Source organism: Anastrepha obliqua, chromosome 1 (genome assembly GCF_027943255.1).
Source record: "Anastrepha obliqua isolate idAnaObli1 chromosome 1, idAnaObli1_1.0, whole genome shotgun sequence".
In the NCBI taxonomy this organism is placed as follows: Eukaryota; Metazoa; Arthropoda; class Insecta; order Diptera; family Tephritidae; genus Anastrepha; species Anastrepha obliqua.
Genome location: NC_072892.1, coordinates 41,803,063 through 41,827,688, shown reverse-complemented (window position 1 = coordinate 41,827,688; position 24,626 = coordinate 41,803,063). Strand labels below are relative to the sequence as shown.

The 24,626-nt window shown below is 36.4% G+C and overlaps 1 protein-coding gene across 1 annotated transcript; it reads right to left on the bottom strand.

The window, feature by feature from the left end:
- Nucleotides 1-1,707: 1,707 nt before the first annotated feature.
- Nucleotides 1,708-10,065, bottom strand: LOC129251799 (phenoloxidase-activating factor 2). Its single transcript, XM_054890860.1, has 5 exons — nt 9,630-10,065; nt 5,158-5,318; nt 4,815-5,068; nt 4,304-4,733; nt 1,708-2,040 (listed from the first exon to the last, which is right to left on the bottom strand). The coding sequence occupies exons 1-5, from the start codon at nt 9,838-9,840 to the stop codon at nt 1,879-1,881; spliced, it is 1,218 nt and encodes a 405-aa protein (XP_054746835.1). The 5' UTR covers nt 9,841-10,065; the 3' UTR covers nt 1,708-1,878.
- Nucleotides 10,066-24,626: the final 14,561 nt, after the last annotated feature.

Here is a 24,626-nt window from a genome sequence, read left to right as displayed (position 1 = left end):
GCCGTTGTGAGCACATGACTTGAGCGTCTGTGACTTGTCGTCAGTTCGTAGACAGTCCACCTCCTATCGAGGGCTGATATTTTCTCTGCGTTTTGCGCTGCCACTCCGCGCGTTGTAGGTGCACCATTATCCTCTGTTCAAAACTTTTAACTGCGTTGCAACAGTCATTTGATGCACACATGTTATTGATTAAGCTGTCTGGGCTCAGCTGTTCACCCAAGACTAACTCAAGCGTTCGACGTTCTTCGATGAAACGATCACAGAAGAAGAACACGTGCTCCGCGCTTTCTATTGCATTGTTGCAGCTTGGACAGAACGGAGTGTCCTCCATGTGAAAACGATGGAGGTACTCCAAGAAACAACAGTAACCGCTCAATATTTGGGTTAAATAGTGGTCTACGTCTCCGTGTCTTCTGGTCAACCATTGGCTAATTTAGGGATAAGTGTATAGGTTAAACGTCTGTTAACATACGAGTCCCATCTGCTTTGTCACTTTTCTAACGAATGCAGGCATTTTGCAGCATTCGCTTCGGTTGTCGGCTTTAGCACTTGTCTATCATAAAGTTGTCCCATTTTCCGCACAAGTACATCCATTGGGAGTTTTCCATCGAAGATGCGCACGCGACTCTTATGAGAAAACTATCACAAAAATGTATATGTGCTACTTCTGTAAGATACATACGAGTCAACTGTTTGCCTAAAAATGTCATAGAATATCCTATGTTGGGTAAATAAAGGGTTTTCCAATAACATGTGAATGGAGCGCGCCATCGAGAGATGATTAACGATTTTTTATGGCCTGAATTGGATCGTATTGATCTGGACAACGTTTATTTTCAATAAGACGGCGCTACGTGCCACACAAGCAACGAAACCATTGATCTTTTACGGGAAAAGTTTCCGGACCGTGTTATCTCTCGAAGAGGTGATCACAATTGGCCACCGAAATCTTGTGATTTAACACCTTGTGACTTTTTTCTTTGGCGCCACGTGAAAGAGAAGGTCTACGCCAACAGCCCAGGGTCGATTCAAAACCTCAAAGATGGAATTCGTGAGGCTATCGAAGACTTAGGGCAGCCACTTTGCAATTCGGTTATGGAAAATTTCACGAAAAGGATATTGTCCAGTAAGCGCGATCGTGATGGTCATTTCCCTGATATTATTTTCCACTATTAACGGCATACCTTCCCCATTATAATGAAATAAACATCTGATCATTTATATTAAAAAGTAGCATTTTACTTCGAATATCAAAATAGCACCTCTTATTGAAAAACCCTTTAGTTGAAACATTTGGCTTGATTGTTCAGTTGAGTCTTAAGTTAGTTGAACGGTTGAATGGAAATTAAAACATTCTGATTTTTGGTGTGGCAAATTAAAAATTTCGAGGCGAAAACTTTCGAGGCAAATTAATTGCGAAAACAACCTCGAAAAGTCGTTTTTAAGTTTCAGTGTTGTCTTTGTATCCACATATTCTTTGAACTTGCTAAAGCGTAGCCGGGTAGCGCACCAAAAAAAACAAATCGGCTGCTTAAGTGGATACGCCTTGATGCGCATATTTGTTACTACTTTGCTATGGGGTACAATTTTTTGAAACTCAGAATTAAGAACTAAGAACAAATTATAAAGATGTGCTAAATAAACTTTTAAAAGTCTTTGCTTGTTACTTACATTTGCTTTGAGTAAAAATATAAATTTCCAAATCACTTGTAGTAGATTTCGGTTTTTTACTATTACATACATATCTTCAGAATTTTATTAATTTTTTTTAAGATAGCGTAAAGTATTAAATGGTTACATATATATTTAAAGACAAATATTTAAATATTGTATTAAAGCTAAAGTTTTTTTCGCTCCATACGCAAATTTTCCTCCACCTTAAGACGAAGCTAAAATAGTTTGAATCCACGGCACATATGTGGCCACATTCACGTAAACACCAGGAACGTTAGCCTGACCACAGCCAATGCCCCAAGCCACCAATCCGACCACATACCACAAACCGTTGTTACTACAAACGAGCGGTGAGCCACCATCACCCTGTGCGAAAAAATTCAAAATAAATATCTTTATAAAATACATATATGCGAATGGGTCAATGACTGTGGAATTCTCTTCCCCAAAATTTAGTATCCATAAGTAGCATAAACACATTTAGACCCGAACTTGAGAGATATAGGGTGATCAATCATGAGGTGCTTTTTTCAATAGTTAAAAAAAAACAAAAATGTAAATTACGTTCAAAACCTTTATTTATCATTTCAAAGGACATTCTTTGACATTTACTTTTTGAATATGACTTCATTCAAATGTTGGCCGCAACTACGCTTAAGGTGGTCCATTCTGAAGGTCCAATTTTCAATCATTCGACTGGTATGTCGTGAATAACACGCGTAATGTTGGCTTCCAGAGCTTCAATCGTAGCTGGTTTATCAGCATAGACCTTGGACTTCACGAATCCCCAAAGAAAAAAGTCCAAAGGTGTGATATCACAAGATCTTGGTGGCCAACTCACAGGTCCTAAACGTGAAATCAGCTGCTCTCCGAAATGACTTCTCAATAAAGTCATGGTTTCACGAGCTGTATGGCACAGAACGCTGATTTTCATAATACAGTTGAACAATTTGTAGACGTTGTTGCGGTGTGAGTCTTTCCATGATGAAATGCCAAACACTGTTCAACAAATCCACGATGACAGTTTGCCACAACTCGCGCGCGATCTGTAAAAAAAACGCAAATGAAAAAAACTCCTCTTAATTGATCACCCTATATAATAGTACTAAGAGAGATAATTTTAATAATAAAAATTTAATTCATAATTAAAATATCTTTGTAAATTTTACCATAAAAATATTTGCTGTGTTAGGATCGTATCATTAAATAAATAAAATTAAAATTAAAATAAGAATGAAAACTTAGAAGAGAAGCTGTTGTTACCTCAAATCTCAGATTTTGTATGTTAAGAAGAATTTTTCAAAAGATTACTGCAATTTTCTAACTGATTCGTCAAATACATAAATTATAGCCGTCCGGATCAGTTAAGTTAATTTGTAGAAATACAAAATTAAAATGTAAAAAAAAACATTATCGTCGGTTGCATCCATTCGTCACTGGCTTACCCAATTTCATTGCGATCTACTGATTGTCCGATGAGATCATCAACCTTACAAAATTCGGGAACTTGAAGAGCCTACAGACTTATCCTATGGATTAGTGATGCATAAATCTTTAGATATAAAAGTTACTTGTCAAATGTGTGCAAAGTTTTCTCACAAAATACAACTTCTAGGGAGGATTTGGCGATATGCAATCGCAATCTGAGCTTTGTTTAATCAATTCGCCGCCGAGTTGATGGAAAATTAACACATTTTATAAGGAACAAGTTGTATTCCACCAACATAGCATAATGGCACAGAAGACTGTACTTCCTGCCGCTTGAATTAGGTTATGAAATGCTCCGCCTTCTAACATATATTCCAGATTTAGCCACTCTTGACTGATTCCTGTTCACAAATATGAAAAGTGTATCGAGCGTAAAGGAGACTGTCAGGAAAAATGATAGGTTTCTGTTTTCAGATAGATGTTTACAATAAATTGTTAGGGACTTATTGCCCACTACCCCTTAATTATACTCGAATACTAACACTAGGGTGCTTCTTATTTTTTAATCTTCGAAAAGTAGCCACATCAACTCGCCATTCGATCTTCTCACCTATCTAACGAATGTGTGAGTTTTATTTTCATTTTTATAGATTGAGTTTTAGAGGTTGCTGTCACATGTCGAAGTTAGAGAAAATAATAATATGATTTCCTACAAACGATCGCGTGAGATGCACTTCATAGACCTCGTAAATAATTCCATTGAACATCTTCTGTCATAACGGCAAGTTCTTACCCCTTCCTCCGCAAACATTGGCACGCTCTGCCGCACATTGAGAAAGTAGTCACCTATGCACGGTGATAAGGAGTGCAAGTGAGTTTTATTTCGCTGGGTAATGAAAAATGAAAGACAAAAGTATCCTGAGCGAAAAAGTTTACATTATTATTGCAAATTTCTTATCTTTTCTTTTTTTTCTTTTTTCTATTTATGTTGCATTATCCTTTTTAATTAATAAAAATCCTGAAAATAATAAATTTTCCAAATTTTTATGTTACTTAAAAAATTCGAAAAAAATACCAAAGGTTTTTTTATGTGTTATAAATGAATAAAAGTATGGCACGTGGCAAAAATTAAAAACAAAAAATGTTGTACAAATAAGAAGCACCCTAACTCGAACTCCGTCTTCACCACTCATTTACTCACCGTGCACGCATCCTTCCCAGCCTCACCGCCTGCGCAAATGAAACTGCTATTGTTTAGTTGAAAAGACGTTCCCAGACGTGTGGCCTGCAACAATTGCTGACAAGCCGTGTTCGGTATAAGTGGCACATCCACTTTGCGTTCTATAGCCTGATAAGCGCCATTTGGTCCGAAATCGTTCTTACCCCAACCAGCTACATAGCATGTTTGACCCACATAAGTTGTTGTCGGCAAGCAGACTGTGCCCACAGTAGATTTCGTTGTGAGCGAGACAGCGGTAGCAAGTAGAATGATGGCGACATCATTTTGTAAATTATTTGAATTAAAATTTGGATGCAAAAACACGCTACCGATGAGCACATCTTGCGCGGGTATCGGTTCCGAGGTACTCGCCGCATCCCATTCACCAACACGCACCTTGAAGGTCGATGTGCTACATGGAAAAATTTAAGAAGTAAGTAAATTAAAAAGTCTCAAATATTACGCACACGAACACGAAAAATATAAGGCTTACGAAATATTGTACACTTTGTGAGCAGCCGTGAGGACATGTTGCGCAGTGATTAGTGCTCCTGCGCCCAAATATACATCAGAACTGGTAAGCAAGGCTGTCACCCATGGAAATTCGCCAAATTGCGCTTGACCTGCACTAGCTTGTGCGCTGCCCGGCGGTGGTGGGTAACGGAGTCCACATTGGTATGAGCCCGCCTGACAGCAAAGTATCAGTCCGTAACTGCAGGTTGTTGGTGCTGTGGGCATGAACGACGGCTGGTGGGAAGATCGAAAAATGTTTAAATATAAACTGACTTTAATTTGAAATAATATTTGCAGTGAAATTCGGGATCACACATACATACATTGTTCACGATTCGTATGTCGATTTGTCCACTACCATCAGTTGGGACTGTTGGTATTGCATTAGCGCAAGAACCAGGGGGCACACAGACACAATACGACGAGATAATGTTTGGGGAATTAAATGGCGGAATGCTGCCGCTAATTAATTGACGCGACATAACTGTGAAAGATATTTGTGGGCTTAAGTTAATATCTAAAAGGATTTGTATGGAGAAAAAAATATATATAGATGGAATAAAACCGCAGTCGTTGGCTTAGTGTGCATTTTTTTCCAATTTTTCAGGAGGGACAAAAAACCATGTCACTTTTTTTGTTATTAATATTTCCTAAATCTGTAAAGGCAGTTTTCTTTCTTAGTTGGTCTTGTTTGAATTACTAATAACCGGACAATTTCAAAATAAAATTGTTGCTGACTTATAGGTCCTTATGCGACTTTCCACATTTTTTTGTTCTTTTACTGTAAACTTTGCGTATTTTCTATCAACTGTTTTTTCATAAATTTTTTACTGTTAAAAGACTTTTTTGATATAATTTATTGTTTTGAAATAATAATGACCTTATACGGTCTTATTTCATTGCCGTTAGAAAAATAAATATTTGAACTCGTAAATCATTGCGCTATTCATAAAGGAAAGTAATTACAAATTACGGCCGCCGTACCGAATGGGTTGGTGCGTGACTACCATTCGGAATCAAGAGAGAACGTTGGTTCGAAGAATCGGTGAAACACCAAAATAATGAGAAAGATTTTTCTAATAGAGGTCGCCCCTCAGCAGGCAATGGAAAATCTCTGTATTTCAGCCATGAAAAAGCTCCTCATAAAAAAAATATCTGCCATTCGGAGTCGGCTTGAAACTGTAGGTCCCTCCATTTGTGCAACAACATCATCAAGCCGCATACCACAAATAGGAGGAGGAGCTCGGCCCAACACCCAAAAAGGGTGTACGCGCCAATTGTATATATATGTATAATTAAAATTTAAAACCCAAATCATTGGTGCCGAAAGTCATTAGAAAATGTATGATAGTTTTTGAGTAAAATTGAGTTTAACAATTACAAATTTCCTCTTTCTGCAATTACACAGGCCTACAAAATCTCGCTTTTTTACAGCTTTTAAAACCGCTATAGGTGTTTCTTGAAGATTTTTTTATGCTGAAAACGAATATGACCTTGAAAATGCTCCAGCACGTCAGGATTTTTGCCAATTTGAGGTTAAATAGTCAAAAAATGCAGATTTTGGCCATTTTTAAAATTTTTTTTTTGAGCAGGGTAAGGTTTTTTTTTTAATTTTTCACAACGGCATCGCAAAGTACTACTCTTTAGCTTTAAGGTCCTTTTTTAAAAATATTTTTACGATTAATATAAAAAAAGTTATTCTATTTTGAATTGGAGGCTTCTAGATATGCAAATTCAATCTTTCCAACTCTCTAACGTCCCTGTAAAGGGCGAATTCAAAATAATATAACTTTTTTTATATTAATCGTAAAAATATTTTTAAAAAAGGACCTTAAAGCTAAAGAGTAGTACTTTGCGATGCCGTTGTGGAAAATTAAAAAAAAAAACTTTACCTTGCTCAAAAAAAAATTAAAAAATGGCCAAAATCTGCATTTTTGGACTATTTAACCTCAAATTGCCAAAATCCTGACGTGCTGGAGCATTTTCAAGGTCATATTCCTTTTCAGCATAAAAAAAAACCTTCAAAAACGCCCATAGCCGTTTTAGTAACTGTACCTCGCAGGACTGTGAAATATATATTATCTGATACATTTTGGTACATAAACTTTATTTTTACTTAATTATAAAATGTCAAAAATTGATGGGTGATATAACTTTTTAATAATTTTTTTCGTAATCAGGACACCAAATTACAAAGTAATTAGTTAAAATTATCGAAAAAGTTTTTTGGTTGTTGGCCTGTGTTATTTTTGTCTTTCTAGATAAAGTTTTTGGAAATTCGAAAACTCCATAGCATCTACAGCAATGGCAAGAGAAATAGCGCATTTATAGTGTCCTCTATACGAATTGACATTTCTTAGAAGATTAACTGATATGCGTACATATTTGTATGCCAATGTTACGCTGTGAATCACTTCTCTCTAATATAGTTAACTTTTTCCTAAACGTCTGAAGTGACAGACTGAAAAAGAAGTAGTTGTCATCGCGTAGTTCGAACCAGTGCAGCCATAAAAGCCGTTACAGAAAGAATTCGCAGAAATCCCCTTAGAAAGGAGAAACTCATGCCCTAGAAAATGAATGTATCGATCAGACCCATGTCAAGACTAATTAGAGATGATCATCACATGAAAGCCTTCCGTCGTTCAACTGGTTATCTTTTAATAACGCGCTTGAACAGAATTATACCCAACAGAAGCAATCAGCTTCTTCGGTGACACACGGGCATGGCCATGAAAATATTCTTCACAGATGAGAAAATTTTCACTTTTGAAGAAATTTATAATAAGCAAAACGACAAAATCTGTGCTAAAACGTCTAAAGACGCAAAAAATGTTGTTCCAAGGGTGCAGCGTGGCCACCATCCAACCTCCGTAGTGGTTTGGTAGGGAGTGTCTTATAAAGGCGTTACATCTCTTCTGCGAAAAAGGGGTTAACACCGAGCAAAAGTGTTCCGGGTGGATGTCATAGAAGGCGTAGTGAAACATTTGAGCAGTACTCTCTTCAATGGAGAACGTTGGATCTTCCAACAAGATTCCGTTCCAGCCCATAAGGCATAGCCGTAGTATATTGGCCGTCTGGACGCCAATATCTATGGAAACCGTGCGTGCTGCAATAGCTGGATGGCCTAATCGTTTGGAGGCTTGTGTAAAAGCAAGTAGTGATCATATAATGATCAATGTTTACATGATTAAATAAAACCAACTTCATTAAAAAAAGTATTATAATTTCATATCCATAACGGGATTTACTTGAGAACAGAACTTATGCCATGACTAATTGTGTATTATAAAAATCGAAGGCCAAAGGTCAATTTCATTATTTTTAAAACCACAAAAGTTCTATCGAATCACACTTTTTGGTTTTTTCTAGCGAAACGTAACAATTCTTTACTTAAATCTTAAAATATTAGCATTAAGTAAGGTTTATAATTCATATTAGGTGAAAAAAATATATTTTGAACTTTTTGTTCATCTTTCTTAAAAACTCTGTTAAAAAGTTGGCTCGTCTGCATGGAGACGTTGACGTTTATCGCCCCTCGACACACGAACACGATGAAAATAATACTTTGTTGTGGAAAACAGATGAAGAGACAGATCTATATGTGCCTGCAGCGAGAGCCAAGCTGCGCTCATGGCCTTAGACAGCACCTCAACCACATCAGCGGTAGTCGAGTGTTGCAAATCCAGGCTGAACTATGTCGGTAGACATAATAACCTGATGCTAGCATGGATCCCGGGACATGTGGGTATCGTGTGCAACGAGACCTCTGACTCCTATGCTAGGAGGCCAACTTCTTTGGCCGGAGCCCGTTCTGCCACTCCCTTCGGTAGCCATCAAATCCACGGATAGCAAATGGGTTTCTACAACCCACAAGCGTGCTTGGCAGCCCAAGAGAGGGTGCAGATGGACTAATCTGATGTTACCTGTTATGTTCAACCGACTGTCGCAAATCCTTCTGTCATTAAGCAGAAGCGACTACAGACAGCTGGTTGAACTGATGACGCGCCACTTACTGTGGGCGAAGCACATCGAAAAGTTAGGCATCTCAGACAGCGTACTCTGCCCAGCTTCTGAAGAGGAGGATGAGACGGCGGACCACTTCCTGTGCATATGCCCCGCCATCGCTCGACCGAGGCTTGAGGTCTTTGGCACTGATGTGTTAAAAAGCGACCATCTTGGCTCCTTGGAACCACAAGATTTACTCAGATTTCTTCGGAGCTCTTGTAGATTTAAAGAAAATTAACTCGGATTCCCTAATGCTTACTTAATTTTGTCTGAATGCTGCACTTGCTAGTTGTTCCGATAAAAAAAAAAAATACTCAAGCCTACAAATAAATCAATTTGTAGCAGAAGTTCCAACAATGTCCAAAATAATTGAATCACTTGACATGAAATCTCTTCATTGTTAAATATACATTTTAAATAAATTTCAGTGTAATATCTATCTCATTTATTCTGAGTTTTATTAGAATACAAAATTTTTATGTCTTAATAGGAACCTCATTCACCTTCACGATTTTAGATGCGCGAAATCTACTAAAAACGAGATTGAATTTTCACTTGATTATTATTATTTTTTTTTTCTTGTTGCTCCAAAAATTTTGCAATGATTCAATTAAAATTTGTATTAAATATATTCACATTAAAATTTAACTGTTTTTTTTTTGTGCTCAATATTTTATCAAAAAGAATTTAGTGCACAAAGCAACAAAGGTTTTTTTCTTCTTTAATAAATTTGCATTTTCACAAAGCTTTCACATAACCCAAATGAATGAGCTTCCAAAATCCAAATCACCTGTTGCATTCGACACCCCATTTGGCCCACCGTCGCCACGGCCACCGCCACCGCTGCCGCCCCCGCCATTAACCGAACCAAAATTAAATCCTCTAGAGCTGTGAACCGAATCAACTCTGGACAAGCCATGTGCGCTTCGAATGTAATCCGACCAAAGTGCCACGGTGCACAGCAGGCACACAAGTACAAAGGCACTGAAGTGGAATTGCATTTTATTTATTAAAATTACAAATAAGTGTGTTTATCCTCTGCTCGGGAAAGGTCCTTCCACGTACAAACGAGAAGGTAGAATATATTTTGGTATCACTTGCAATTTCTTTGTATTTATTCAGTAAAATGTCGCGTGCGACCGCCACTGCTTTGTATACTCGAAAATCCGCTTGAAACTCGCTTTCCCGCAAGCTGGCTGCTAACTAAACCACTCGACAACGCGTGCTAATCAACTGCTCGCCATAATTTCAAAACATTTTAATTTTATATGAATTATTATTTTCCATTTGGAATAGCCAATGTGAGTGGACAATCAGAAAAACCGGGATATGAGACTGGGGAAAAACTTCGTGGAAACACTTATCTATCTATGTATACATATAGCAAATATAATTTAGGAAGCCAGACAGCAAAAAAATCAATGGCATACAATAAAATACTTAATGTTCAATTTTCATACGCACCGTTGGTTCTGTGACCAGCACAAGGTGGGGTGGCATCTACAAGGCAAAAAAAATTGCTCATCGAATGCTGAGCGGCTTTTCGAACTCTCAAAGGTAAAAGAAGAGTGACATTTTTTCGGCTATAACTACATGGTAGGCAATTAACGGAATGGAAGTGCGACACTAACAAGTGCTCATACACACCCATGCACATGCACATGCACATTCATGGCTGAATAAATATGTATGCACTGCAGTAATTTAGCTTTGAGAGTGTCAAGTGTAAAAAAATGTTAAGTAAAATGTATTGGAGAATGAACTAACCTGCAATCAGCGTGAAAAAGTGCTTGTGTGTGACATGAAAAATTGCTGTTAGCGCAAATAATTTGATTCTAACAACTTAATGGATTTCAGCGAGCGTCAACAGTAAAAGCAAATATAGCTACAAAAAAAATTTGATTTGTTGGTTTATTGTTTGATTTATTTTGCTGTATGACATTCAAAATATTCAAAAGTGTTTCAAAGCGCAGGCGTGAACAGCGAAATCAGCATATCAAAGCATGCATATAAGTACATACATACTTGAACGATTTTTATACATGCAGTAACTACATATAGTACACACATACGTACATACATACATGCATACGCGTTTACTCACGGCAAATAATATTTATTCAAGTAAATATTCCCACCAGCGCAACACCACTGCATCAGAATTTTCCAGATAGGTGGGAATGTGTGTGCGGGAGTCATGAATGGGGCAGTCTCTTTAGCGGCGGTTGCATCTATTGTTGAGTTGGCTGTCATCAACGTTTTTGTAACGCCATTGTTTGCTCAAATTTTTAATGCCCATACATATGTAGTTTACTTTGTAACAATGCCGTATGTTAACATGCACATTACAACCATAAGGCTTGGAGGCATGTGATTTAGTGCGAGTCGGTTTGAAGATATATTAGTGCGGGTAATAAAATAGATAGGGATAAGGCCCAGTCTTTTTGCGGTATTTTCAACTCGGTTTCGATAAAATTAGCTACAGTACCCGTTCGGCATGCGAATTAATTCGTACAGACCTTGTCATTATCAACGAATTGTTTCTATATGCGAGATAAAATTAAATATATATTTATTATACTTATATGTATATATAGTTGGCACTTATACCCTTTATTGCAAGTTTGACCGAGCTCCTCCTCCTATTTGAGGTGCGCGTCTTGATGAGGATTCACAAATGGAGGGGCCTACAGTCGGCAGATGGCTTTTATGAGGAGCTCTTTCGTGACAGAAATACACTCAGAGGTTTGCCATAGCCTGCCGAGAGGTTACCACTATTAGAAAAAAAAAAAATTACTATGCGAATCTGGGCAGCCACTTATTACATACTTCACTTGTAGTAGTAGTAAGTAGTAATTCTTTATTTATTTATAAACTAGCATTACCCAGTGGGCTTCGCACCACCATACATAAAATGTTTTTTTATATCGCAAGAAATTTTTCATATTAAGTTTTCTTTATAGAACTCGTATAATGTTTAAACAGTTGAATTAGTTTATTTTTTTCATTCAACATACTTTCTAAAGATGTCACAATAGCCTTTTCTGTACCTTTTTAAAATTTGATTGTGGTGGTCACCTACATATATACAGGTAAGGTGAAAGAGCCGATAAAAACTTGTAATTAAACTTTGATTCTTTAATTTCCATTTCAATTTTTTACGCTAAATAAATTATGCTAAAATAAATAAAGTTAAAAATGTTTTTCCAGTTCCTCCTGGAGCATTCAATTTTTTATTATATTTGCGTCCAAAATGACTTGCAATTCGATAAAAAATTGATGCGAAAGTTGATTGCATCGCAAAATAAAATTGTTTTCTTGAGGGCGAATCATCAATCGATACGAATAAAAATTCATCGCACTGACGGTTTCGCAAAAATTAATTAGCGTATGAAAATTATTTAAAAATCATATTTAAACAAAAATAAAATGTGTATGTACCAGTTGTCGGATTTATCATTGGTATGTTGATATGATAGCCATCGTCCCCTCCCCAAAACAAAATGGGGTATTGCAATGCATCATAACAGCGATGGAGTTCTGAAATACGTTGTAATTGGTCATTTCTACGATACAAATCAATATCTTGTGGCTGAAACTGTTCACCAACCACAACAATAGCTACTTCATCAATCGTTGGTACATTGAATCGTCTGGCGTGCTCCCAATTGGTGTTGTATCGGCTTTTATTATGATTTTGTGGCCATCGGTGGGCATCAGATCGAGTGCCACTTTGAACAATTTCACCAATTCATTGTGTTGATGGAACATTGTTTGCAATTCATTCACGATTGATCTTCTCGTATTCGTCGAAATTGCACAGCGCTGATCTAATTCACGATCCTCATCACCAATAAAATATATTTGCCAAAATTGATGGTCACCATCTGGGAATGGTAGCAAAGACCCAGCTCTATGGTATATTTGACCTTGAATCTGTAAAGTTCGAGAAATATATGTAGATAACGGATCTGAATTTTTAAAAACATTTTAACTGGTTGTAGTACATAAGAATGCAATCTCTTAACCTGAAGGCGAGTTGGTCTATATCTGGAGTCCTTAGTTACCCAGCGAAAAGAAAAGTCCTCTTTTCATTAGCATTTATCAACAACTTACAATGGATACTCATGTGGTTCAAACACATCCTAGGGTTATCCAGGTCCACGTTTTGGTCTATATCTCGAGACCCTACTTACGGAGGGGCATTAAAAAACTCTATACTATAGCAATCATCAACAGCTCCCATTTGCTACCCATATTGTACAAACACATCCTAGGGTTACCCGGGTTCACGTTTTGGCCTATTTCTCGAGACCCTGGTATCCGATTCTTAAAATTTCAAAACACAAACCATCTACTGAATAGTCCAAACAAAGCCTAAAAATTTGGTTTGGATAGGTAAGCCCGTTCTTGAGTTATAAGATTACCAAGGAAATGTAACTTCTTTTTATATATATAGATATTGCATCTTACATTTATACAAAAATTCATTTAAATATATAATTAAATACATAAAGAAAGAAATAATAAATTTGTGGCAATAACAATGTTGTCTGTCACTGCATAAAACTTAATCAAAAATTAAACTCTGCAATAAGAAATTCTCTATAGCGTAAGGCTGACTGTATAAAACAAGTTAGTCTTTTCCAATTGTGTCCATTAAGTATAACTATTACTTCTGCTTCATTTAGCTTCGCTGCGTTTAGGTATCTTATTCTGATCTCCTTCAGTACCGGACATCTTCATAAGAAGTGCTGCTTATTTTCTTCCTCGTTTAAATTGCGGAGGGTGCATATTTTCTAAGCATTTCCATTCGTAATTGCATTTAACTTTAGTAAACTACATCTTGCTCTAAAAATTGAGTAGTCTAAATGTTTATAAATTCGGGTCGTACTTGACTGTGCTCTTTGACTTGCCATGTTAAGATCTTTTATTTTGATTTTGGTAAGAAGTTGCGCACAGCGATCTTGCCAGTCTGTAACGGTGATGTTTTCTTCAAAATTCACCGAACCACATTTCCATGTCGTTCAAATGCTTAAGCCAAAACACATTTTTACTTAAGATACCTTGAGTTAGTTTGTATGGGAGTCTGTTGCAATTGTATTTATAAATGGTTTTGCAGATATACTTCATTTGTAGTTCTAAAGAATAAATGTGGCTATCTTCTAAATTAGTTTCTTGTGTTATTGCATTATTCGGAGTGAACTCGGGTAGTTTGAGGATTCTTTTAATGAAGCAACGTTAAAGTTTATTTACTTCATCGAATAAGGAATACCCCCTAACGATAAGTTTGTATCGCTCTGCATACCGCTTGGAACAGCTTTCATTTTAATTTTAATGAATTAAATGGCTTCGCTAAAAAATCGTTCCATGTGTAATTAATACTAGCTTTTACTGAACTATTTCTGGCTTCTAAGTGCTTGCCGAATGCCATTTTGGGTGTGAGAATGACACCAAGATTCGTATATTCTGCCACCAATTTAAATTCTTCACCTTGGTACCACCATTTTTGTGCCTGGGAAAGTCGTCCACTTCTTCTAAAGACCATCATCTTCGATTTATTTGGGTTTACTTCCATATTCCATTCAGCGCAGTATTTCTCCAGGTTATTAATCATGGATTGCATGACTTCCGCCAGGAGAACAATATCATCGGCATAAAGGAGATGGCGTTAGGGATGTTAAAAAATAATCGATTTTTGCTTTAATCGATTTTTTTTTCTTATTATCGATTTTTTGTAGTCGATTTTATTAAAGGCGAAAATCGATTTTTAATAAATCGATTATATGAATTACACATTTTAAATCGATTTTTGTAAATAGTGCCATCTGTGCGACGGATGATAAAATGGATAAGTAAGCTAACTAATGTGAACAAGTCGATAAAAATCAGTGCCATCTTTACGTACAAATATGTAATGAATTGTGATCCTGCCTTTATTTATTTCTTGGAAGCTTTGAAGTGTCGAAATAAATATTGGTTTAACCATAAAAATGTCTTCCGCTGCTAAAACACCCAGAAGCTGCTGGCGCAAGGAAAATGCAACCGCAAAATGTAAATACTGCCCAAAAGAGTTAAAAACATGCAATAACACTACAAACTTGAAACAGCACATGGAAAGAAAACATTCTGATGTCTTACAAGCTGACGAGGTAAAACTCATTATTTGATGTAATAGTTATTATTTAAAATATTTTAAATTATATTTTGTTTTTATTTTTATCACCGCAGAATTCACATAAAGTTGATGTCCAGGATACTACCAATTTGAGGCATAATGATTCATTGGTGCATTCGCCATTGACAGACACTGAGGCTTCGTCGTTAACTCCAAAACGGGCTAGATCAACTATCGGAGCGGCTTTTTCAAGAATTTCAGCATATGCCTCAGATGGAGAAAAAAATAAACAAATAACAAACAGCATCGCAGAAATGATATGCCGGGACAGTCTTCCTTACAATATGGTGGAAGGAACAGGATTCAAAAAGCTAATGAAAACTATCGTTCCTTTGTACAAGGTTCCATGTCGTAAAACTATCACAGATCTCATTGATACTAAATATGACGAAAAAAAGACCCTTATTAAACAAAAATTACGGTCTGTTAAAAACGTCTATCTTACAATAGATGAATGGAAGGATATGCAGTTAAGAAGTTTTTTAGGCGTGACTGTTCACTTTATAGAAAATTTTGAAATGAAATCGGTGAATATCGCATGTGAACCGCTTCATGACAATCATACAGGCGAATATTTATCGGAGATGGTTCTTAATGTTTGTGAAGATTGGGGTTTGTCGCATGACAAAATTGTGAGTGTTACTACAGACAATGGCGCTAACATGGTTAAAGCTATTGAGATTACTTTCGGCAGAGCAAAACATATTCGATGCCTAGCACATACGTTGAATCTAGTAGTTGAAAATTCTGTGAGTTCCTCTGATGTTAAACTTTTTTTGGATAAAGTACGAAAAATCGTAACTTGGTTCCACCAAAGTGGTGTAGGCGCTGAAGAATTGCGACAGATGCAAATGCAGGAAAGCGTTGTTGAAGGAAAATTGAAGCATTTGGTCGGAGATGTGTCTACAAGATGGAACTCACAATTATTTATGATTGAACGTTTTGTGTTAATGAGCAGCACAATTGGATCTATTTTAATAAACCATCCGAATGCACCCCAAATGCTTCAAGCAAACGAAATCGTTGTGCTCAAAGAAATTGGAAAAGTTTTAAAGCCTTTTCACAATGTTACCGAAGAAATGAGCGCTGAAAAATATGTGACAGCTAGTAAAGCTATACCTATTATCAAGTGCTTGAGAACTTTGTTAGACGCTATACCGATAACCAGTGATTTGGCCAATCAATTCAAATATTCATTGCAAACAGAACTAAAAAAAAGATTTGAAAACATACAGAAAGTTCACCTTTTCTCAGTCGCAACGTTTTTGGATCCTAGATTCAAAAAAATTCATTTAGATGAGCCATTATCTTTGTCAAAAACAATTAATTATACCAACCGATGCCTAAGTTTAAATACTAGGAATGATGATACTATACTGGTGACCGATTTTGAATCATCTGTTTCATCACAAGTTGCCAGCGACGATCAAGATATATGGCAGGTACACCATAACAAAATAATGGCTGCTAATACGTCAATGACAAAAAATACAGAGATAGATTTATATATCGCAGCGCCATTATCAAATCTTAAAGTAGACCCTCTCGATGTATGGAGAAGTTCTGAGGGAAATTTTCCAAAATTAACAGACTTAGCTTTGAAACACCTCTCAGTGATGGCCACTTCTGCACCAGCTGAAAGATTATTTTCGAAGGCTGGGAATATTGTCAGAAAAACTCGAAACCGTATTTTAGGAAAGCGACTACCAAAACTATTATTTTTAAACTCTTTGACTGAAGATTTATGGCAATAATTTTTTAAGTTTCTGATAAATTTTGATTTGAGGTTTGGAGGAAGCTTCCTTTTCTTTTTTAATGTTCATACCCAACAATTCTCGTTATACTTAATACTTAAATTAATCGTTTAATTTTATTTTGATTCTAGTCGAATGTTAATTGATACAAAACATTTGTGGCAATTATTTAATTGAATTTTTTTATTACTTAAACTAAAAGCTTGAAGATAGCTTTCTTTTATTTTCTTAGTTTTGTTTGTTATATTGCTATATTTTGTACTCTTATAGTTTTGTATTATTTTTACTGCAATAAAATATTTAAGAGTACTAAAAAATTTATATATGTATCATTAATTTGAATATGTATTTATAATCTTAAAGTCGTCCTTTTAGATATTTTTTCATACTTATATATCAAATATGCATTTTTCGTATTAAAAAATCGAAATATCCACAAAAATCGATTATTCCCTCAAAAATCGATTTTTTATAAATCGATTTATCTTGAAACGAAAAAAATCGATTATTAAATGATCGATTTTTTCGACTCGAGGTCACATCCCTAGATGGCGTATATTCATGCCCTCAACCAATAGTCCACCTTCGAAATAGTCGTGCAAATAATTTAGGTATAAAGTGAACAATAATGGCGACAACAGACATCCTTGTTTCCCACCAGTGCAGGTTTCAAAATAGTCGTATACTTCTTTTCTATTTAACTTTTTTGTGTGAAATTAGTTTTTATTGATTTTAAAGACAAAATTGTTCAAAAATGATTACAATTTTAACACATATTCACTTTAGCTCGATATGACCACCTTTTGCTTTGACTATAGCCTTCAAACGGTCAAAAAATGAGTTGCATGCTGCATGAATGTGATCTTGAGGTATTTTGGCCCATTCTCGTATAATCGCTTTTTTCAGCGCATCCAGACTGGCATATTTTTTAGTCCTCACCTTGATCTCCAAAATGGACCAGATGGAATAGTCCATCGGATTTGCGTCTGGCGAATTCGAAAGCCATTGTGTGGACGAAATGAAGTGTGGAACTTGATGTTTTACCCATTCTTGGTTCTCACGAGCTTTATGAGACGGTGCCGAGTCCTGTTGGAACGTCCATGGTCTACGACCGAAATGTTTGCATGCCCACGGCTCTAAAGCAGCTTCTAAAACATTTTCCCGAAAATAAGTCGTATTCACTTTGACACCAGGCTCGAAAAAAACGATTGGAGAGCGTCCATCAGCGGTCACTGCGACCCAAACCATTACTTGCGATGGGAAATTGCTTCGAGTGGCCATACGTAGGCTACGTAGGCTCAAATTATTACATTTTATTCACTTTGAGGTGACTGAGCTCAAGAACAATGGCTGGTTGTGATTTTCTAGCCAAATATAACGCAGTCACACTATTACATTTGAATTCCATCAGAAAAAAAAAATTCAACAAAACTGAGACGCAAATGCTTTTGATGGCTTATAAACAATATATTGAACTGTCATTAGAACAATTTTGATATTGATGTCATGAGCTGTTTTACAGATACAATCAGTGTGAAGTTGGTAACACTTCATATCGTTCCCCCTGTATATACATATATGTATATATATATATATGATTGGCGCGTGCACCCTTTTTGGGTGTTTGGCCGAGCTCCTCCTTCTTTTGTGGTGTGCGTCTTGATGTTGTTCCACAAATGGAGGGACCTGCAGTTTCAAGCCGACTCCGAACGGCAGATTTTTTTATGAGGAGCTTTTTCATGGCAGAAATACACTCGGAGGTTTGCCTTTGCCTGCCGAGAGGCGACCGCTATTAGAAATTTTTTTTCTTAATTTTGGTGTTTCACCGAGATTTGAATCTAATACCTATATAAAAAGCCTGCTCTTCCTCTGGCAGTGACACCGAGCGACTGAATCGAAGAACTGCAATTCTCACATCGTAAGTTTACATTATAAGGAATATACGACTTCATCGCTAATGGCCCCTAAGGTTTTGTATGAAAATTTGACTCTTTTACGAAACCTATGCCTTTCTTATCGCTCAGAACGACAGGCGTCGCGAGCTACGAACTGATTTGGGCGGTTATATACCGACACGCGTCCCCAAAGGGTTAAAAGCATTAAAAAATTTTGTCAGTTGTGTTGGTATTTTATTGGCGCTTACTTTCATTTGCCCTATTTGCGCATTGTAATTAATTCGATGACAATTTTTCGCCTAAAGCTTCTTAAAAATCTTGGTGCTAAGCCGTTTATGCAACTTGCTTTTAATTGTCTTCATTTATCCGTACTTTAACTTTTTTTAATCATTTTTTTATCTTGCGAATGCTTGATTTGATGTTTTTGCAAATGTCATGTCGCCTTCCCCTCTTTCTATATATAAGTAAATATGTCCATCATTCAGAATTTGTTTACAATATAGGCGATAACTTATTTTTGATACTCTCACAAAAAATACAAAAAAATAATTCGCTTGTATAACTTAATCTGAAGCCATCCCGCCACATGTGAAGCATGTACAAATATTATTCCAAACGTAATCCACTTATATTTAAAAAAAGTAACTTAAGTGACTTATTTTTATATAACTTTAGATACCTTCATTCATATATGGCCAGTTTAATGAAAATCTAAATCACAAAGTCTCTAAGTCCAGTCGGCCGCCGTAGCCGAATGGGTTAGTGCGTGATTACCATTCGGAATTCACAGTGAGAACGTAAGTTCGAGTCTCGGTGAAACACCAAAATTACGAAAAACATTTTTCTAACAGCGGTCGCCCCTCAGCAGGCAATGGCAAACCTCCGAGTGTATTTCTGCCATGAAAAAGTTTGTCATAAAAAATATCTGCCGTTCGTAGTCGGTTTGAAACTGTAGGTCCCTGCATTCGTGGAACAACATCAAGACGCACACCACAAATAGGAGGAGGAGCTCGGCCAAACACCCAAAAGGTAGGTGTACGCGCCAATTATATATATATATAAGTCCAGTGAACTTTTGAGTAGCAGTAGCTGTCTAAAATAATTGCGTAATTTGGTTTTTATTTCATTAATGTGCGAAATAATTTATTGTTAATTATTAAAATGGCTAAGTCAAAAATATACAAAAAAATAGCTAATTATTTATAATAATCACCCAGCAACGGTAATGAAAACGATGGTGGTGTCTTTTTTACACTAAAAAAGCAACTGCAAACAAATAACCTCTGGATTGGGTTAGTCATTTCGTCATTATACATAAATAGTTTATGTAGCCATTTTGAAGGGGAATTGTATAACGGGAAAATACCCAATGTACATTATAATTTGTAATTTTTTATTATTTGAATATTTTTAGTCACAATATAGAACGATTCATATAGGCAAAACAAAAAATGTAAATCTACTTATCTGACAATTTGCTGGTTTGGCCTCCAAGACGGGTACCCGTTAGTGAGCATATGTTTCGTAAGTTACCTTGCCTTTGTTTGGATGTTATTTGTCAGGTTGCTTTTGTTCTGCGAGAAATTTAGAAAGCGTACGTTGTTTTAAAAAAAAAAGTTTCATACGCGGAACAATTTGAAGCAGTGTTCCTATGTGCATACCCTATAGGTCCAAAAATGTCACGTATTTCTGCCGCAAATGTTTGAAGAAGTCGAAGACGTTCATTAATAAATGGGTGCAACAATATACCGAAGTTAAAAACGTTGACGACTTTGCCGGACGAAGACCAAAAAATATACCTCTCCAAAGCAAGATCAGAAGGTCATTGGTTTGTTTGTGACAAAGCCAAACTAATCATTGGGTGAAGATTAAGCAGTTTTATGGAAAAGTTGTGTTAATGTATCCAAAAAATACAATTCGAGAATGTTTACGTGCAGAAGACCTCATTTTCCGGAGCACATTGAAAAAATTGATTGAGAAGGGACTTGCATGGGCTAAGGCAAATTCAGAACAGAATTAGACAAACGAAAGACGTCAACTACTGCCTGCGCTGCATTTTGAGAATTTTTGGCCCCGTAAAATATCTGAGTCGGGCCTACTAAAAAAAAGCTAGCCAGCTTGACGTGGCGACTGAAATTCGAGAAAGGAGTGGTAGTGGATAGAACACACGCTTATGAACTCCCTTGGTCTTACGTGGATCGAACTGAGGTATATAACTCCAAGCCATGTCCGTTGGTGAAGAGGCGTAGTTAAGGCCCTATGCTCCAATAAGAGTTAAAAGAAAAATATATACATATAATATTCACTGGTGAATCTTTGTTTTGGGCGAATAGTTGCATACGTCAATCCTGGTGTTCTGCTGATAATTGAGAACTTCAACGAGCTGTTAAACATCCAGCAAGGTTCATGTTTGGGGCTGCTTCTCCGAAAAAGGATTTGACGATTTATTTATGTTTACCGGCCAATTTGAATTCAGTTTTCATGAATAAAATTTACCAAAAAGCCTTGGATTTTACAATAAGACAACGATCCCAAGCATCAATGAACGCTTAAGCATCAAGGCAAATTCGGCACAACGTGCGCAGAAATTAACAAAAAGTATGACTCAAAGCTGAGCAGTCATTATAGAAAATGGTGGTGCCTATACATTTTATTGGATATATTACGCATTATAAGTATTAAAGCCCGTACAAAGCAGTTTGTTTAAATCAAATTGTCAAATAGTTTCCAAGTAATGGCTTTTGTTAGACAGACTGTATATATTATATAGGCGCTTATACTTTTTAAAGGGTGTTTGGCCGACCTCCTCCTCATATTTATAGTGTGTGGCTTGGTGTTGTTGGACTGAAATGGAATGGACTGGAAAAAATTAATTCCTTTCACAAAAACCTTAAAATATGCTATTTAATGAAGCATTTTATTAACAATAAATTTGACGGTTTACGTTTGCATTTCAAATACATATGTAGATTAGGTTAGGTTTGGCAGCCGCATCGAACATAGAGACAACGATGCCACTTAGACCACGAAATGGGTCCGTTGTGAGCCGCGGGGGTTGGGCTGCATTTCCCTGTCCATATTGAACCATCCTGAGCTTTTGACAAACCGTAAAGGGTTGTTGATACCTAAAGTGTATAGATTTTCTATATTCGTTAAGAAGTAGAATTTTAAAAATCGGTTCCTGCTTCTGCAAAAAAGGTGTTCAAATATGTATAACATCAAACATTTGTGGGTACTTTTGTACAGTCGTTGCCTATTGGTTAATAACAGAAAACAACTGTATACTTGATTTTTAGTATGCCGAAGTGATAAGGTTTGTAAAATTCGAAAAAAAATTGCCTTATGCGAGTATTGCCATTTATAACATTTTTGTTCTTTTTCATAACGTTTCATTCCATTCTTTCTCGAAGCACTTTTTCCAGTCGCGTTTCCAGGCGGTTGTTTAAATTATGTGGAATCCAACGCGAGCATACCTTTTTTACCACAAAGTGTTCATCGAAAATTGTAAAAAATAATCGCACAAAAATGTTAACGGTTTAATTTCACGCTTTTGCCGAGACGCATTTTTAAATCCACTGTAAAAAACACTAATTTGGCGCACTCACCAAAAGGTTTTAAGTTCGTTTATGGTAAAATATATCAAGCTCTTCAGTGCCTAAAGACAGAAATATAAATAGCAATCCATGTAAGATACTCTACAAAATTGATGAAACTTAAATGTTACCCAATGAGTCGTTCAGCTAAAAGAGGACACCAAAAACGGGGAACCCAGCCGGTTAAAATTTCGAGAAATTATTTTTTTTTACTTTTATTTTCATGGAAAGATATTACCTTAATATTTTGAATCAAATAATGACGGTTAAAATGTGACTTTTATTTTTTCAGGAAAACATCCAAGCATTGACTAAATAACAAAAAAACCTTCAGTGCAATTTAATTACCAATCATTTCGTCTTATTTTCTAGATTACAAAAATATAATAATAATAACCCCGCAAGGGCATCTCCTATTGGTGGGTGATGGGCTTGACAATTCCGCGTTTACCCTGGTCAAAAACCGAATAGGGTTCCTCCGTTGCGAGATCATGGATGGGACGAATTCACGATACCTAAGTCTAAACGACGAAGAGAATAATCCCGTCAGAATGCCTATCATACTGGCTGGTCGAATGTATACCTGAAGAAAAACTATAAACCAAAACCGCAAAGGAATGCCTATATATATATATAATTGGCCTCCTATTTGTGGCGTGCGTCTTGATGTTGTTCCACAAATGGAGTGACCTACAGTTTCAAGTCGACTCCGAACGGCAGATATTTTTATGAGGAGCTTTTTCATGGCAGAAATACAATCGCAGCTTTGCCATTGCCTGCCGAGGGGCGACCGCTATTAGAAAACTGTTTTTTTTTTTAATTTTGGTGATTCACCGAGATTCGAACCCACGTTCTCTCTGTGAATTCCGAATGGTAGTCACGCACCAACCCATTACGGAAATGACGATTCCGCGGACCCTAGTCAACCACTGAATATACTAATAATCTACTAGTGTGATAAACGGTTCGACCAACTACAAGAGCCTCGGACTAGCGTCGTAACGATCGGGAACGACGCGGGAATCAAGTGCCCGATGATGATGGCGACAATAGGCAACAACCTACTCCATATGTTTTGTCTGGACAACAGAGAACCACAAAAGCAGGAAAACCAAGGCAGCGCATAGCATGGACTACAAAAATGAACGAAGGCATTATGCAACGAAATTGGACACACTAAAATAGGATACAGAACAGAGCTCCATAAACTATTTATAAAAATTATATCTACGATACGAATATTAAATTACTGCACAAGGAATATGAGATCAGAAACGACCATTAGTGAGAAATAAACTTTTAACTGATATTAGCAGTGGAAACATTAAATAACAAGTAGCCAATAAAATAGCCAGTACACAATTATAACAACCAAGCAAACGACTCAACAGACTCAAACAATAATGATGAGCAAAATCCCAACAGAAATACAAACAGCGCTGAAATCACAAACAACCCGGACAATGATATGACAGCAAAAATTTTAAATGAAATAAACTCCAGTCTAATAAAGTGGGAAGGGGCTCACCCAGTTGCTCGCCCTCGAATCCCAAAATTAATATTTAAAATAGGTACCATTAAATACATCACAACTATAAACAACACTATATTACCAACAATGCTAAATTATAACTCCATCCAAGAAAATATAAGTGGCACATACGAACTGAAAATAAAATAAATGAACTCCGGAGAAATTTAGGACGACTCACACAGTATAAGACTGACAATAGATCGAAGATATAATTCAACACATAAACGTTTTACAACAAAAATATAATAAACCATTGGACGAAATAATGGACACCCATAAACAAAAACTTAATCCACCCAAAGGAGGACTGATAACAAAGCTCTTCACAAGCAACCAAAAAACATTTTACCAAAAATTAGCATCTACAGAAGACTCTCAAAAATGGGGGAATTAAGAACAAAACAAAACAACAAATAGCGAACTACTGGAAAAACATATGGTCAATACCTGCTCAATAGAACGACTCAGCTACATGGATTCGCCAAGAGGAACACCGACAAAAGGATCTATTGTACAACCACAACACAATATCGCACTGTCAACAGAGGATCTAATCAATACCATCAATAAAACCCTCAATTGTGAATTTAAAATGTACCTCAACACATCATCTTCTAGCACTACCATTAACAAATTAATAGATGAACCACAAACCCTACCAGAATTTCTTACAATAGCCAAAACATACATCAAACCAAAAAATAATGAAACTACCAACCCCTCCAACTATAAACCAATAACATGCCTCGCTACACTATATTAAATAATCACGTCGAAAAATATCCTCAAAAATAGAAACGCATCTAACACAACGTTATAACTAACGAACAAGA